The 16,917-nt window shown below is 40.3% G+C and overlaps 1 protein-coding gene across 1 annotated transcript in view; it reads right to left on the bottom strand.

The window, feature by feature from the left end:
• TG (thyroglobulin) overlaps nucleotides 1-16,917 on the bottom strand; it is a 148,057-nt gene that overhangs the window by 69,308 nt on the left and 61,832 nt on the right. Inside the window, exons 33-37 of the mRNA XM_017739044.1 lie at nucleotides 11,270-11,404; nucleotides 10,232-10,396; nucleotides 8,882-9,104; nucleotides 5,690-5,783; nucleotides 1,604-1,763 (exon numbers count right to left, since the gene is read on the bottom strand). Coding sequence (XP_017594533.1) covers nucleotides 1,604-1,763; nucleotides 5,690-5,783; nucleotides 8,882-9,104; nucleotides 10,232-10,396; nucleotides 11,270-11,404 — 777 coding nt within the window. The remainder of the gene's footprint in view (nucleotides 1-1,603; nucleotides 1,764-5,689; nucleotides 5,784-8,881; nucleotides 9,105-10,231; nucleotides 10,397-11,269; nucleotides 11,405-16,917) is intronic.

Here is a 16,917-nt window from a genome sequence, read left to right as displayed (position 1 = left end):
GAATGCCAACCATATACACCAAGCCCATGTATTGACATTTTGGGACATGCAGGTGGAACCCTGTGAAAAAGAGACTGGATAATTTCCCTGATCCCTAAATTATGGGCCATTATATAAATACTGCTACATCATATTCAGCCCAGCCAGCAGTTTCCACTTAAGAAGAAACCTAGGTGAGTTTCACAGGGCTGAAGGAGGGTGGTGGGTAATGTGTGGGCACTGCTGTGTAATGGAAGCTCCCACAGCACATATCCACACTGCATTTGGCTCTAGACAAAATGAAATGATGGTATCACTTTCATAAACATCAGGCTTTCACTGATGAAAACAGTGATTTTTTCCCCACATACACCCATAACCAACTTCTTATCTAAGTAAGGAGCTTGTAGTGCCATCTCTCTATTTACAGAATGCAAGACAGGCTTTGCTGGAAGTGAGCTTTGAACAAAACAGTAAGCAGAGAAGGGCAACAATAACCAATAATTGCAGCTCCAACCCCAAATTAGGCAGAATCAACAACATCACAAGCATTGAACACTCAAAAGAATCATGAGGAAAAGTATGTAGGTCAGGTATTTTCAAATATGGCAAATACGACTTCCTAAAGGTCATAAATATATTAAAATGCACACTAAAGAGACCGAGGATTGCCACCAGACTGAAAAAGAGTTGCACTTGCAATTGTTGCATTTTCTCTCCATGAGTCTCTACTTTAAGTTCCCCTGCCCCAGGCAGAAGTGAAAGACAGTAGAAAGAAAAGTGTTCCCTACTTGCCTAAAAAGGCAAGATGAAAAAAAAAACAATCCCCAAGACCAGACAGCACAACCAAAAAGGTTTAGGGAGATAGAACACGTTTTCATGCGTACCTGCCTCTTTGTACAAGACAATATCCTTTTTGTAATGGGGATTTGTATAATTTTTAATGGCAATTGGTATTAGGAGGCAGGAGGGGGGCAAAAGTCCTTTACACTGGAACGTGGGGAAGGGTTGCAAACAGAACATGCAAAAGTACAGTCGCATCCAGGACAGTACAGATTCAGATTAAATGTTGCAAGTCCTTCAGAGAAGTCAGACTGAACTGCTGAGGAACCAATCAACTACCTTTGTGCCATACTTTTAATCCTTTCACATCCTTCTTTCCATGATCCTGAAGTTATCTGTCTCTGCCTCTTCCCCACTCTGACATGGGCACAGGAGAGCATCAGCAAAATTTCATGGATGGAACAGGTTGGAAGTTGGAGCCATTGAAAACCGTACCCACAATGGTAGACTACTGGAATTAGTATGAATTTTGATGACTAACCTATCTTCACATGTGTCTGCAAAACTCAATATCCAGAATGTCATCTGAAATCAGAAGTCTAGCCAGTGCTTTGATATAGATACTTGGGTTCGGTTTGCTGCTGTCCCTGTTCCCCCAGCCACTCCCCTTTCTCTTCTGATCAAGTCTCCACCATTTCTCAGTCATACTTTTTCAAAAATTAAAATAATCGGTGAAAGATAAAGATTTTTCAAGTTAAATAATAACTTTAAAAAATAAAAATCAGAAATGGAAGTGTTACAGAATGCATAATCATGTTTGCTCTGGAAATCCATGACTTACCAGTGCTCAGGAAGCCAAAGACACCGACCCGGTAGTTTGCCATCACAACAATGATGTTACCAATGGCAGCCAGGTATGATCCATCTAGGGTTGGCTTTCCCTCCTCAGCGTTGTAACTTCCCCCATTGTGGAAGAACAGCAACACTGACATGTTTTTGACCTGCCATGACAACGACCAGATTAATATTCCTGTAGACAGCTTTGGTAGGTCACTGATGAGAACACAAGCAGCTTCCTCATGAACATTATCTAAGCCTTTTAAAGCTCTTTAACAGTGACCATAAAGAGGGGATATCTGCCTATCTGTCTAGAATTTAAGGGGTGTTGTCCACAGTTGTCCACAAATTGTCCACAATGACCTATATATCATTAAAGAGGGCACCATCTCCAGTATAAAGAAGACCTAACAGGTCCCCTTTGTTCCACCAGCCAACATCTCCTCTAGGCCAGCTCCTTCTGCCTTGGCCACTGAGCATGTGGTGTGCTTGTCTTTGCTAGACCACATCTGCTTTACACAAACATGCAGGAAAAGTTCAAACCAAGTGAGAAACAGGAGAAGGAAAAGGCCTGTTGGGTTGCTCCATCTTGAGTAAGACTAAGCCAATAGCTGTGCATAGCTGCTTCCTGCTCTCAAGTCTTCAGCACTCAAACACTGCCTAGTCTCAAAAATGTCACTTGACATTGATATTGATAACACTCCATGCTCCTTCAATCCCCATGGAAATTTTCCCCTACCAGATATATAGAGGGATCGTTCAGAGAGGACTTTGTCTCTGCAGAGGAGAGACTCACATCTCATGAAGCACAGAGGGACTCTGCCACAAAAGAGCCCAGTAGGATTCTTGGAATGGCAAAGAGTCCTGGTCTGCACCCATGTAATCGCTCCTGGCAGAGCCACCTGATTTTGCACAGAAATAGAAGCTTTTTCCCAAAGCAGCACCAGGTGTGGACCCCCTCTGTGCACACAGCAGGGCTGCAGCCAGGCTGCTGCTGCATGAGCAGCAAAAAGGCAGAACAGCCCCAGGACACCTCAGCACTTACCAGCAGGTTACAGGTCTGCCAAGATGACACTCAAAAGAAATATTCTTCAGTGAGCATAAGGGGGGAGCTTGGTTTGTTTTTTTCCTTTTAAGACTTAGAGTTTTGCTTATGATTCTACTTTCAAATACAAATATTTAGGAATTATTTCCATACATATTTAACATTTTTTTCTTTTTTTTTTTTTTTTTTTTTCTTTCCTGTAGCAGCATCAAAGTACATCTGGGGTTGGTTTTCCCTGCACCTAGAGGGCATTGAGCTCTCTTGCTGTTATTTTCTGGATGGAGCTTAGCTAAACACAGCAGTCCCATCTGTTCTGGCAAAGAATGTCTCCAGCAAAAAAACAAACGGCTGTATGGGAGAAGCAGCAGAGTACTGATGGCCGCAGCATCCTGCAAAATCACAGATTAGCAGGCAAACTACCCTCAACTGCCCTTAATTTGCACAAAATTGTGTGCACTCCTCACTTATCTCTCTGATGAATCATCTCAGGGGCTTCTTGTGAACATGACAATGTTGCCAAGAGAACACAAGAAATTACAAGCACTGAGACAGTTGTTTTTTCTCATGAACTTCTCTTGAATTGAAACTGCCTAACTTGTAGTGCCTTGTCCCTGGTTCCCATTTCTGCACCGCATGCAAGACAGAGAGAGATGGGGGTGAAGAAAAAAGTTAAATCATCTGTTATCACACGGAAATTCATTCTGGAGTACAACCACATCGAGCTGTGTCAGCTAAAATTGTATTAATCATTATTTTGAGCCTGCTCCATCCCCTCAGCTCAGCATGGTTAAGCCTGAGGCTTACACTAAGCATTTCCCAAGTGTCCACACCCTCCATAGCACTATGACCTCCAGCTGACCCGTAAATTGCATATTACAGTATTCTGAGTGACTTCACACAAAAAAAGCTTAAGAAGGGCAAAGATGGGCAGTAAAATTTGGAAATGACAAACCAAAACAACAGTTGCAACAGATATGGAGTAATTCAGGGGAAGACTTAGCACTGGGACTGTGCACAGAGCCAAGCATCTGGATGTAGCATTCCAATTTCTGGTCTGCACCATGGTAAGCCCAGCAGCTCCATCATGGTCTCATGACTGCAGGGGCTTAGGTCCCATGTGCAAACCCTGCAAACCCTAAGGGGGGAATGAAATTCAGCAGCCACCAGGAAGCTGCAAGTCAGCTGGAAGTCTGAAAAGCTTCATAATATTCATAACCATCTTGTCCATCACAGAATGACAGCATGGTTAACCTTGTGTTGGGGCCATCTGGTCCAACCTCCCTGCTCATCCTTCTGTAAAACACTTGATGAGCTACTTGGCAGGGATAGATTTAAACTTGACCAAGACAGGCAACCTCCAGTGTTTTTACTACTGTACAATATTGCTCTGTAAAGAATTGAGTGCAGTGGGGATGAGTAGGAAGAGAGATAGTTTCTATTCCTATTTAATGGAAATTTTAAAGTCTTGATCTTACAATTGAACTTTTTCTAAATAAAGGCAAAGCGCAGCTTTGCTTCGCTAGTGTGACAGGTGGTGATGATTATAGGAGGGAAAAAGCCAGAAGTGCCAGTTTAACTGTGGTACATGTAGCTATGGAAGTAAAATGATGTCATTCACCTTCTTCACTGCTTGACACTTTGAGAGTCCTTTGGTGACAGACAGCAGCCCCTGCACAGTGCTCTTTTTCAGGCTCAAAATGCTCCTGAATGACCCCTGCATTCACTTCCCTCTGGGAGATTTTATATTACGTATTTACTAGCTAATTTAACTTTCCATGGGCTGAAAATCTATAACTATCTGTATGTGAGCAAAAAATAGAGCTTGCCACAAAAAGAGGCAGGAAAATGCAATGCCTTCTGTTCCCAGTTACTTCTGCAAAACCAGAAGCTTTAGTCCTCTCCTGGACTAGACTTATGCATGTGAAACTGATTTTCTTGATTGGACCTACTTCTACCTTACACGTCTACAAAAGGCAGGAGAGATTCAGTTCACAGGACTGACAAGGAGAAGAGACAAGCCTATTTAGTCTGGTGGAAAATACAATGCTTTCAAATAAACTGTCTTGAAAGCAGCTCTTAAGCATAGATGGCAAACTGCCTGGGACAGTGACCTGATGTTTTCAATAAGTGGTGACTGCACTCAAGGCAAAATGACAGTCTCATGCTGCAGGGAGAAGATGGACTGCTGGTCCCTCTGGTGATTAAAATGGGCCTGCGAGGGACTCTCTGTGCTGCTGTCAGATTGCTAAACCAGCTCTCTCCAGACATGCAGTATGACAGACTCATAAATTTCTATCACAACAACCATCACCTTCTGAAAATTGCCAGTACTGTGGAAAGAAAAAGTTCTTGTCTCTGGGCCCACTCTTCAATGGGATTCACATGTTATTTATCCCCAGCCCCCCAGGGGTTGGCCAATCATTTTAGCTTGGCTTTAACGTGAAGCTTTCTTTTATATCTGTTTAGAATGAGAAAAATCAAGAACTTTCCAATGACAATCCCTCATATTGTACCAGTGGCCCAGTAATTTTTGAAATGTCTATTTTTAAGCTCTGTGAGCTGGCCACAAATCTAGCATTGCTTGCCACCCTCATTTCCCAACAGACCTCCCACAGATGTCAACAGGGGAACAGTAAAGATGAGGGGGGAAAAAAAACCATCAGCAGGTCCCTGACTGGTGGTAAGTGTTGATGTATTGTATTGCAGTATTGTCTCCTGGACAGATGGTCTCCTTGCAGGAACACTGCCATCTCTGTCCTTAACTTCTCCTCCTTTGATGCCACCTTCTTCTCATGTTTTGGTTCTCTGCATCTCTCTTATTTCTAGCTTTTTAGTGTGCTGTCCTCTTAGCCACCCAATGCAGCTAACGCAAAGACTGTAGGGAATACTCTTGTACCAGTAAAAACACCAGAGCACCTAATTTAACTTTGCAGGCTTTGTGAACAACACAGGAGAAACAGCCATTCCTGCCAATTAAAAGTACTTTGGAAAGAGACAATGTTCAGCTACAAAAAAAAATCGACTTTAATTACATCTCTTACTTACAGTGGTGGCAGGAACAAAGATGTGCAGATACAGACAGTCTTCACTGACAGACTGTGAAGGGGCCTCTCCATCTCCTGGCTGCCAACATGCTGCCCTAGAGACACAGAGTGAGAAAGTTACAATAAAAAAGGCTTGTACTCTTCTTCCACTGATGCTACTTCCTTGTATTCTGATGCATTAGGTTAATAAAATCTGTAAATCTCGATCATATTTAAAACTGTGCCCACCTATAGGTTAATAATAGGTGTGTGGGTTTGTATGCACACACATAATACATTGTATTTGTGTGTCTAGAACCCTTCCTCAGACACCCTGCCTCATTTTAAAATGCTTAAAACTTGAAAATATGCTTTCAAAAAACCCACACTTTACATAAACTGCAAAAAAATAGCACCAACTGCAAGGGGAGCAGGGCTGGGGGTCTCAGGCACAGTGTCCCCTTCTATTGGCTGCACACCTACAAAATCCACTCTTTTGCTGAAATGCTGGTTATAAATTTAAATTTCTAATAATCTGCAGGCTACACACATTTTTAGTTATTTTTAGTGGTCTGTGGGCTACATTTCTTTGTTTTTAATTTAAATTCTAATGGTCTGTGGGAATATTTGGTAAGTTCAAAATTTTAATGCATTTTTAAAATCTCTGCTCTAAGCATCATAGCAGACCATTAATAGTGTCAATTAAAGTTAAAAGTACCCTTTCAGTAGGAATTCAGCAGCCAACTGTGTAGAGAAAATAATTTTCTGGCCATCATCTGAACGAAATTCATCTGCTTAAGCATATTCAAGCTTGAATCAAGTGGATGATTTTTGCTGTTCAGTGACAAGCTAGTTTGAAGCCAGTTCCTTCTATTTCACAGTTATATCCATACTACACAATGAGTTATGGAAAAAAAATCGTAATTTATTAGTGAAGAAGCCAAAAGAGGCTTTGGAAAAGATGGTAATATCTCCGAGAATTATTTCCAAATTACCATTTTTAATGCCCTTGTAAAATTTTGTCCTGAATGTGTGAAGAAATTATTAGAAAACTACAAGCAAAAGGACCAGACTTAATGGAATTCTATAATATTTTTTTTTCCGTAAGGGAGATTCCTAGGATGGTGATGTCACTCAGCAACTTTCACACTGACATAGTGAAGCACATCATCTCCAACCAAAACTGTTAAAGCCATTTTAGCCAGAAAAAATACAAAATCCCAGGCAGGAAACCTTCCAGGACAATAGGCCTTACACTATTAACCATACAGCTTTCCACAGGGCAGCAGGGATCATCACCCGTTATCATGGCTTTTTTTTCTCCAGCTCCCAGGAGAAAGGCTGCCACCTGCTGAAGCAAGTCCACAGCTCTTCCAGCAGCTGGAGACTTCAATACCTTGCTGGGGTTTTGGGTTGGGTTGATTTGGGTTGATTTTGGTTGGGGTTTTTAAGATTTTTAAGTCTTTAATCAAGTCCAAGCTCAAAAGTAAATATTTCTCTTCCATCTGTAATGGCACTGTGCTAATGGGTATTTCTTATATACAAATTGAGCAGCATCAATATAGAATCCTAAAAAAATCAACAGTTTCTATACATAAAGTGAGGTCTCTCCAATTTCCCAAATGTAAACTCAAATAATTGGTTTTTTAACCTTAAATGAATAATAGAAGATAATGGCATTTTGGATAGGAAGAACTGTGAATTCAAAAGACAGGAACAGATTAACTAAGGTCCCTAAATTGTTTTGAAAATCCCAGCCAGGATGCTCATTGAAACCCCAGGTCTTCAAGGGGAGACCACAGAGGCAGGTGGGTCTAACTAAGCCCTACAAGACACCACACTGTGGCTCAGACAGCAAGAACTGGTGCTGTGTGTGCTAAACTAACACCGCTATACACCTGAGGAAACAAAAAGCCACATCCCACCAGATCCCTTCGATGTACACGAGGTTGTGGCTGCTGTGGTTGTGCTGTTCACACCTCCACAGCTCAGGTGCAACCTGAAGGACGGGATCACCAAAGGCCAAATACACTTTCAACTCCCCCAGTATTTGCCTTTTAATAGCTTTTGGACAGAAGAGATTGATCTTCTGGGTCCTTCAGCCTGATCTCCTGGACGCTACTAGGCAGAGAATTTCTATATGAGGCCCACAGCTTCTGGCTACATCAGTATTTAAGCGCCCCTGTTGGATTAAATGTCTACAGATTTATGGCTCAGCAGGAGGAAAATATATTTGTATAAATAAAATAAATGCCTGTATAAATACTATTCAGAATGGAAATGGACTGGCAGCAGACAGTTGGTGGAGAGTTATGCAGAGATTCAAGGCAATGGAGTATACTGGAATTTGCCTTTTCTCTTGAGGTACTTGCATGCTTTAACATATAGATGGAGAAATTATTCTCTTTGCTAAGCAAAGTCTCAAACTTGTGTCTATCTGTACTGTGTAGGTTGCTTAGCAAGAAAGGACATGAGTAGTGTGGTGATCACTCCAGCAGCTTTCATATCTGTAGGAACCCAGAGTGCCAAAAATATTCTCTGCCTGTTTTTAAGGGTTCTTACCCCCCTGAACAACACTCTTTTAACCTCCAACCTTGGAAAAAATTACCAATGATCAGACAAGAACTAGAAAATACAATGGTGTGAATTAGGTGATAGACTACTATGTAAGATTGTCACAGGGTGAAAAACTTAGAGGTTTTGGGCTTCTCTTCATAGTAAATAGATAAGAGTAAAAAATATCAAAATGGAGGATTGTTGTTGTTCTCTAAACCTTCTTCTCCTTCTTCTACTACTCCATATTCTGCAGTAAAAGTAGTTTGGAATGATTGGATAGAGAATTCCGCAGTTCCTGCCCATGTTACTGAATAATTGGTAAGAAAGTGAAAATAATATATGATGTTTTTAGTAACTATTGGTTAAATTATCTTTAAAAGGCTGTATAAATCTTGATAATTAGACTTCACTCCTGCTTTCTGTGCTCTATGCTGTACCTGGGTCATGCTAGTGGCTCTGTTCCTCTGATAAGACTTAATAAACAACTATCTGGCAGCATTGAAACTCCAGGAAAAGTCTCGGTTTATCTTTGAAACTCCTTGCAAGGACTTCTAGAAAATTCTCTCCCATCAGGAGGGATTTGATTTATGGCACGGTTCAGTGTCACATATCCCTGGAGGGACAGGCACTCCTGCAGATGGCCATGGGGGTTCCTTACCGAGCCACTGTGGCATTCCAGGTTTCCACCCAAGCAAAGGGCTCTGGGGGACTAAAGCGCCTCTCTCCAAGGGGAGGGGCAGCGTAAGGGATCCCCAGGAACTGGCTGATGTTTCTCCATTCTGATCCCATGCGGATCACCTGGGATTTGCCCATCAGAAGTCCATGGGAGGGGATGTACACGGTTGGGGTTGAATTCAATTCAGAAATGGGCAGGAGTAAACCTGTCATAGGGGGAACAGAGGAAAAAAAATTTTTTTTTCAAGTTAGTACCATTTCAGAAATGAAAATTAGACCAATTTCCCATAGTTTTAAACTGTTAAGTGTCCACTTCTTTAAATGAAACACAGATAAATTTGTGATAGTTTTCCTATTAAAAAGTTCATTAAAAACAGCTGAGTGATACCTCCTGCTATTTCTCTCCTAAAACAATGTATTTCATAGGCAAGAACAAAATTCTAAGACATGGGACTAAAACCTGTACAGAACAATAAACACACAAGTCTAGCTTTTATGTCTCAGTTTGTGATTTTGTTTCACTTGGCAATGATAAATCCCCTTTTCTCTTGTTGAGTTTCAACCCAGAAGGTTCTCTTTGACTTCACAGAATTTCAGTGAAAAGAAAAGGAAAATTTTCTCCTCTTTCCCCTTATTGTTACCTGGGTTCTAATTATCTCTAATAAATGAAATAATCAGTATTACATAAAATGAAAGCAGTCTCTTTAAAAATCAAGGGGAATAAACCCAACAAAACTCATAGTTTCAAATAAGTATGTAACCAAACAAGAGAATTTTTACTTATCTACACTGTCTACACGACTTCTTTTTCTCTCATAAATAATTTTCACTTCTTCAAAATGTTATTTCATCCTGTTTAGGGAGCAAGGATGTCTGGCTGGTTTTTTTTTTGTTTTCTCAAGAGATTGTCCTTAATACTTTCAATTGACACTGGCTTTTCAACACTCCTAGTGTTATTGTCTGAGCTTAAAAGGAAGAGCATATCAAAGCATCTTCTGCAGATGAAAAGGGAGGAGCTGGATTTTCATTATTGTTGTTTGGTTTTACTATTCTGCACTTTCTAAAACATCTTTCATGAACTAGACTTCCTCTGTTATGCCTGCTTCAACACTAGAGGGCAACACTATGATTCATGCATTTTTAAAACAGCATTTGTGGATATTTTTCCCATCCTCCTGGCTGTAACTCCACTAAAACAGCCATGGGCAAGTGTCTAGGAGATATCCAAATTGCTTTATGTCTAGTGAGGAATACCTCACTCCTCCATTCACAAGAATTGTGCACAGGCCACCACAGATGAGGTCCTTCCTCCATAGCCTTAACCTGTTCTTACCTTGTCTCCTATAGATATAGGTAGCAGGTTCTTTGAGTAAAACCCAGCAGCTCTGCCCTTGCAGGCCATGGGTGCATATCTGTGTATCAGGGTAGAAAAGGCACCTTATGGCTGAAGGCTGGATTTCCAGTGTAACCACTGTACATGACTGGTTCTTTGAACAAGCTATGAAATGAAACATGAAGAAAAAGAGCAGGTAAAATGTATTCTCACATTGTTACACCATTCTTAAAAGAAAGGTTTTACAACAGGTGAAGCCACAAGGATATAGTGTAGTTCTAAAGCTGAATAATGGGACATAAATGTCCTCAAATCCCAGAAGTCTCCAAAATAGCCGAAGGACAGAAGGTTATATTGGTTTTAAGATGGAGTAATACAGCAAAAGAACTATTATCACAGGTTTTAGAAGGAGAAAAACATCATCTAGTAAAGTGCTGATAACCGCATCTGAATTCTAACAGTCCCCAGTGAGTAAGTGGGAACTTTCCCTTATTTCTACCACTCTGTGGCATTGAGGAATTCCCAGACATGTGAAATTAAAGGACTCTCTGCTGTCTATTCAGGCTGTAGATAAAAGCACTTCTCTTTGCTGTTACTGCAGCTCAAGCCCTGCTTCCTCCCAGCTCTCAGTTAACCCTCCCTCACACACCACTGCCACAGATTGCTTTAGGTAATGGCAGGTGGGTTTCTCATCTGTCCCAATTGATGAGCTTCCCTTAACTGTTCTTTAGAAAAACAAGACATCATTGCTTTAATTATTTGCTACAATATTGTACAATGCCTGGAGAAGTAAGAGATCTCTGTGCCCAAGAGGTATCAAAATTACCCAATCACTGTATGGCATTTTAAATCTATTGTATCTTTCTTTAGCTAAACTACTTCAGGTCCCCTCTCTCAGATTAAGAAACAGTAGTTTCTTAATAGTCTTTAAAAACAAGTAAAATCAGTATTTCTATGTTAGAAATGGGAAAGCTGTTCTTGGTTTTTCAAGCTCATAAGTCAGTATTTTCTGTAAAGCTGTCAATGACCATTTCTTACCAGATAGGCAAAAATCTCTGGCAGTAGAGAAGTCATTGGATATATCTCTACTAACATGCATAACTTCAAAGTTTGAGATGGATGAATCCATGAGAACAGATGACACATTTAAGGGTTGCCATGCATCCACATACTCTGTAAAATGAACCACAAAAAAATAATATGGCTAGAAGAAGCAGCAAAAACTTCAGAGGAAGCTAATATAGAGTTAAAAGCATTGGGGATTTCCCCAGTGAACAAGCGTCATCTTACTCTGCATCAACTGAGAATAAATTAAATATTCAAAGGTCTGTGACTGACTTGAACATCCATTCCCATATTCAGAGGTCACATATTACGTGGTTTACAAAGGTATTTAGTAAAGAAATAGGCAATCTAGAGCAGTTTTATCCAGATTTGAATGTAAATACAACTGATTTAAATAAAAGGTTACTTAACAGGCCTAATTGCATTAAAGGACATGGGTCATAATGCTTGCACACAAGTTCCTGAAAAGGTACAGCCACTAACTTCTTGGAAAGCAATTGGAAGTTAATTTGATCATTTCAATTTGATTTGGTGGACAGAATTATATTTCAATTCTATGAACAGTTTTAATGTCATGTAACTTCTACATAATTAAGATTTCATTTAATTTCATAGGCACATATACACAAATATGTACATGTGTATAACTATAATCATGTCCATTACATATATGTATATTTCCATATATGCATTTTACACGTATGTACCTGTGTGAGCATGCATATGCACATATGTACTAACTCTGGTATTCCTCAAGAATTGTCCTTTTATCTCACAATATATTTTAAAAAAATACCACAAACATTTTTTTCACATACACAGATAAAAATATCTGAGAACTCTCAATTTTGCACACAGAAGACAAAAAAGAAGGTTTGGGACAGAATGAGCCTTTAATTATTTTAGTTCCTTTCAGCAGTTCAGTATGTTGTAAAAGCAAAAGGCCCTGCTGCGGCCAGTGAGCCAAAAACAGTAGGTTGGTGTTAACCTCTCCATGTAATTGTAGGGCGAGGACAGAGCAAAGTCAGCAGTTCCTCTGCTATTCCTAGTGAGCAGGTCTTGACCTTGAGTTCATTGACCCACACAGACGTGAAAGTCATTTCATGAAACGTTTCTTTTAGTCTACTGAGAAATCAGTGGCTGGCAAAGATGGCCAACGTTTCCTTTCTCCCCCTCTCACAGAAAGACAGTTTGACCATAGCACTCAACATCAGACCTGAGGCTGAGGTCTGGAGTCCATACAATCAACTTGAAACTCCTGGTGTTGACACACTTGTCCAGTTGATGAGAACCCAAGACCCAAAACACACCACAGACAAGGCTGCATCCTTCCTTGAGCAAATAGGCAGGGAATAGCAGTGACTAATTTAGTTTTCATAATTATTGTAAAATTCATGACAACACAGAGTAACTGCCACAATTCAGGGCTCTACAATGACACAAAAAGTCTTTGCTTTTGCAAGGTACATCCTTCACTAGGAAGTGTAAACCTCAAGCATGAATTATCTCACAAAGGACAAGCTGAAAAATCCTGATGTGCTACCACCACTGCCAAGGCTGTTGCCTTAGGGCTTGGTTCCTTTGCCATGCCCCCTGCTAAAGAAAACATCTGATGGAGTGATGCACTGACCTACTGTATTCTATAGAACTTCCCAAAGTTCAGGTTTTGAACTAGAGGCAAGAAAGCAGGACTGGGTCCTGTGGGTCCTCTACAGCCACCTCAAAATCATTCCATTCCTGTTATACTTGTGAGCAACTCTTCCAAAAGAAGGAAGATTGTTGCTGCCTGTAGATACCTTCCACAGAAGATTAAGGTCCCCAGCTAAGTAGAAATAAAGGTTAATTTGGTGTTGCCCTGTTTTATGTTAACACCACAAGCTGACTTGAGTCACAGAGAGGCAAAGTCATCAGCAGCACTGCATCCAGAGGGGATCTGAATTAGTCAGGAGCAATGGCCCTGAAGTCACTGCTTGACTTGTGTAACAGAATTACTGCGTTGGAATTTTTTCCCCTTAAGAACTGACTATTCAATTATTTTAGAGGAAGAGAGTGATTTTAGTCATGTGGAAATGACTATTTTTCATATTGTCAGTGGTTTCTCTTTTTAAAAAACATGTCCTATGAGCTACTGCAGGACCTGAGTTACAAAATTTCAGCCTCTACATCTAGGGTGACAGTTTGTGGCACTTATTTAGAAAGATACTTTAAAAAACAGACATAAATTTTAAGTGATGGGGAATTAACCATTACATCCCCTCCTGAGATTTTCTGCCCACATTACTAGATCCCTCAGGTCTTTCTTTTCCAGACTGAATTTCACCAATTTATGTTTTCAGTTTGGGTTTGTTTGTTTTTTTAATGAAGATATAAACAAGAAAAGATTTCTTTTATCAATATGACTCAAAGTCTGTTTTTACCTAAGAGCCATGTTGCTATCCTGTGCTGGGTACAGTACCAGCACCTGAGGTCCTACTATGGGAACAAGCAAAATTTCTAGGTTAAGACAAAGCTTCCAATTACCAGCTGTGGTTCTTTCAACGAGAGCCTTGTCTGGATTCCACTGTAACACAAAAAGTCTGGGTGCACCAGTGGTTTTGGAACATATTTCCCCAGACCCTTTTCCCATAGCTTCCCTGACTCACTGAGTGACCTTGGGCAAGTCTCATCATCCTCACGTGCCTCCATTCCCCATAGGCCAACCATTCAGAGGGCTCCTTGCTCTCTCAGGAAGGAAATTCAAAACGAGTCCACAAAAGCAAAATAAACTTTTTGGATTTACACGTCTGACACTTGAATTTTGCCTCCTATACCTATTTCACAAGCTACACTTTCTAGTTTTACATTAGAAGATATTTATTTTATCCCTTTATGTGGGATAGAGTAAAATCAGGAGCATACATTTTATATATATATAGGCATACATATAGGCACACTGGGCACGGAAGAGTGACCACTCATGATGCAAACATCCACAGATCATACATTCCTATCTAACCTGATTATTCATTTCCCCAAATCTCATAAAAGTCACCCTTGCCACCGCCCACATGGGGTTGTTCTTTGGGTTGGCTTGGGGTTTATGTTGGTTTTTTTCATTCTCAGTCCTGGACGAAGCATTCATAATCTCAGATCAGATTTAAATGCTGAGACTCCCAATTTTTTTTCATTTCCCTTTATCTGCCCAGCTGACCTCAGATGCAGAGAGATATAGAAACATTAATGCTTATTTTAACAACAGAGCAAAACTCTTTAACCCAGTGCCATGCATGACACCACGGCGGACATTGGCAGCCAGCAGTGAACTGCTAAAGAGATGTTGGATATTGGTTGCTTCTTCCCTTCTCCTGGAAGCAGATCCAGCAACACCCACAGCCATGCACACCCATGCTTCATTCCATGAGCAAAACACGACTTTCCATGGCTGATCTAAACTTGTTTCATATAGAAACTGCTCTCACGAGGCAGAGCTACAGACTGGCCCTGTGCTACTGGCAATGCATAGTGCACCTGATAGGCTGGAAGACATTTCTGATTTATATTGGGGTTGAGCTCTGACCTTCCAACCCACATTTTGGCAAAGGCTTTCATTGGATAATTACAGCCCTCTGAATCCAGCCATCTCCGTAACTCTTACTGCAAAATTATAGATGTCCCATACAGAGAGCCTCTCTCTTCCAGATGTTCTTGTTTGGGTAAGCAAGGTTAAGACTGGATTTGCAAAAAGACTCACGCTGGCCTTACTCTGTTCCCGCTCCAGTCACAAGATCACAAGACTGGAATAGATTTCCTGAAGACATAGAGTTCAGCCTCCCACTTTCACAGGCAATGAGATTATAAAATCCTTGTCATAAAGTCAACAAAAGCTTCATCACTGACTTCAGTGGAAGAAAAGAGGCATCAGCTCTGAGTTTGCTGCAAAATTTAACACCTGATATAAGGAAACAGAGACACAGGAGTGCAGTAAAATAACAAGCTAAATTTAGAAGAAAATTTGTGAAGTTGAGGATGGCAATATGAGGTTAAGGAGGTACATAAATCAGAGCTCTGGGTTCAGTATGCCTGATTTATGCTTGAAAGACAAATTGTGATCTTAATTCTGAAATCTGTGAGCCATATTAGTAGCCCTGACTCAAGCCCAAAACACACTTAGAAACTGAACTTGGTGCTTTATATTCCCAGTGTTCAAAGGGGTTTTTTCCAATAACCTGTCTGTACACCAATGATCTTCAAAGACAGCAAATCATCAACTCACAGTGGACTTGCAGAAAATATACTCTCCCTAAAACAGAACTACTTCTTGTTTTTGTTGATCCATTGAGATTTGTATAATTCAAAATTAGTATTTTCTTTAAACTGCTGTATAATAACTGTAATCACACCTCAGACAAGTCTCAAAAATAACAACTGTGTATTTATGGCGTTTAGCAGGGAGCAATCTCGCTATGTTCCTGCTAAATAAAAGCTTTCTGCCTCCTTTAGGGTGCCAATTATAGCAAATAATATAGTAAGGGGATATTAAAAATGTACTAGATATATATCCAGGTTTAAAATAAGCTGTTTTCAGAAGGCTAAAATCCTCATATTTACAAACAATAAAAACCAAACTTAAGACCAAAGATAGAGTAATTCCACGCCAGAGATCCATTTTGCTATGTGGGAGCATGGTAAATCAGTTCCCAAAAGTGGATTAAAAAAGGCTGTCTTTGTTTCACACCAAGGATGTCTCTGAAAAATACTCAACATTGTGGGAAAACAGCAAGATAAAAGATACTATTAATCACCAAAGTCAGATGCATCAGCACTACCATCAGCATCTCTCTTGGGAATGGAAATACCCCATGTGCAGACATAGCCCTGTGGGAAATTTATTGCCATGTTAGAATATCCTGTAGCCACTGCTCTGCTCAGTCCTGCCTCAAGGGAATGACTATAAATCATTAGGGGATCACAGGAGGCAGGAACAGGAAGGGTCTAACAGATCATTACATCCACATGCCTCGGTGGTTTCTCAATTAATTACTTGATTTGCACGGAGTGGGAACAGAGCCCACGTGATCTGTAGGCAATCCGCAGTGCCGTGCAGGGACCACCCTTTAAGGGCCACTGTCTCCTAACAGTTGCCAAATCTAAGACAGATAGACATGTCCTAGTTAGAACTGAAGATGCAAATGCTCATTAAAATTTGAAAAATTACTGTATACAATTCATAATTCTCATAACAAAGTTAAAAGTCACCAGCATCACCCCTCCCTCATTCACAGGAGTATTTTCAGGCTCTCCAGTCTGCTTTAAGCACAAGTATTCCTTCTATAAATTCAGGTAATATGTCTCATGGATTGTTTTGCTTCTACCAGACTAATTTGTAAACACATAAAAATTACCCTAACTCAAAACCTTGTGCATAAGCTGTTTGAATAACATCATTGCATTTTTGAAAAATAACAGTACAAAATAGATAATTTAAGAACTCATTTTCTTATCTCCCCTAGCTTACAGCTGGCTGCAGGAAGTTCCATCTCAAACCTAATTATGTATGTTCACACAACTGAGCAGAGTTGTTATTTAAATACCAACCTAAGTAACCCAAGACTGCAGGATGAAATAGGAGCATTTTCAGCAGG

The sequence above is a fragment of the Corvus brachyrhynchos genome, unplaced genomic scaffold (assembly GCF_000691975.1).
Source record: "Corvus brachyrhynchos isolate BGI_N302 unplaced genomic scaffold, ASM69197v1 scaffold187, whole genome shotgun sequence".
Lineage (NCBI taxonomy): Eukaryota > Metazoa > Chordata > Aves > Passeriformes > Corvidae > Corvus > Corvus brachyrhynchos.
The sequence above is the reverse complement of the archived record's forward strand: the minus strand, read 5'-3'. Positions and strand labels throughout refer to the sequence as shown.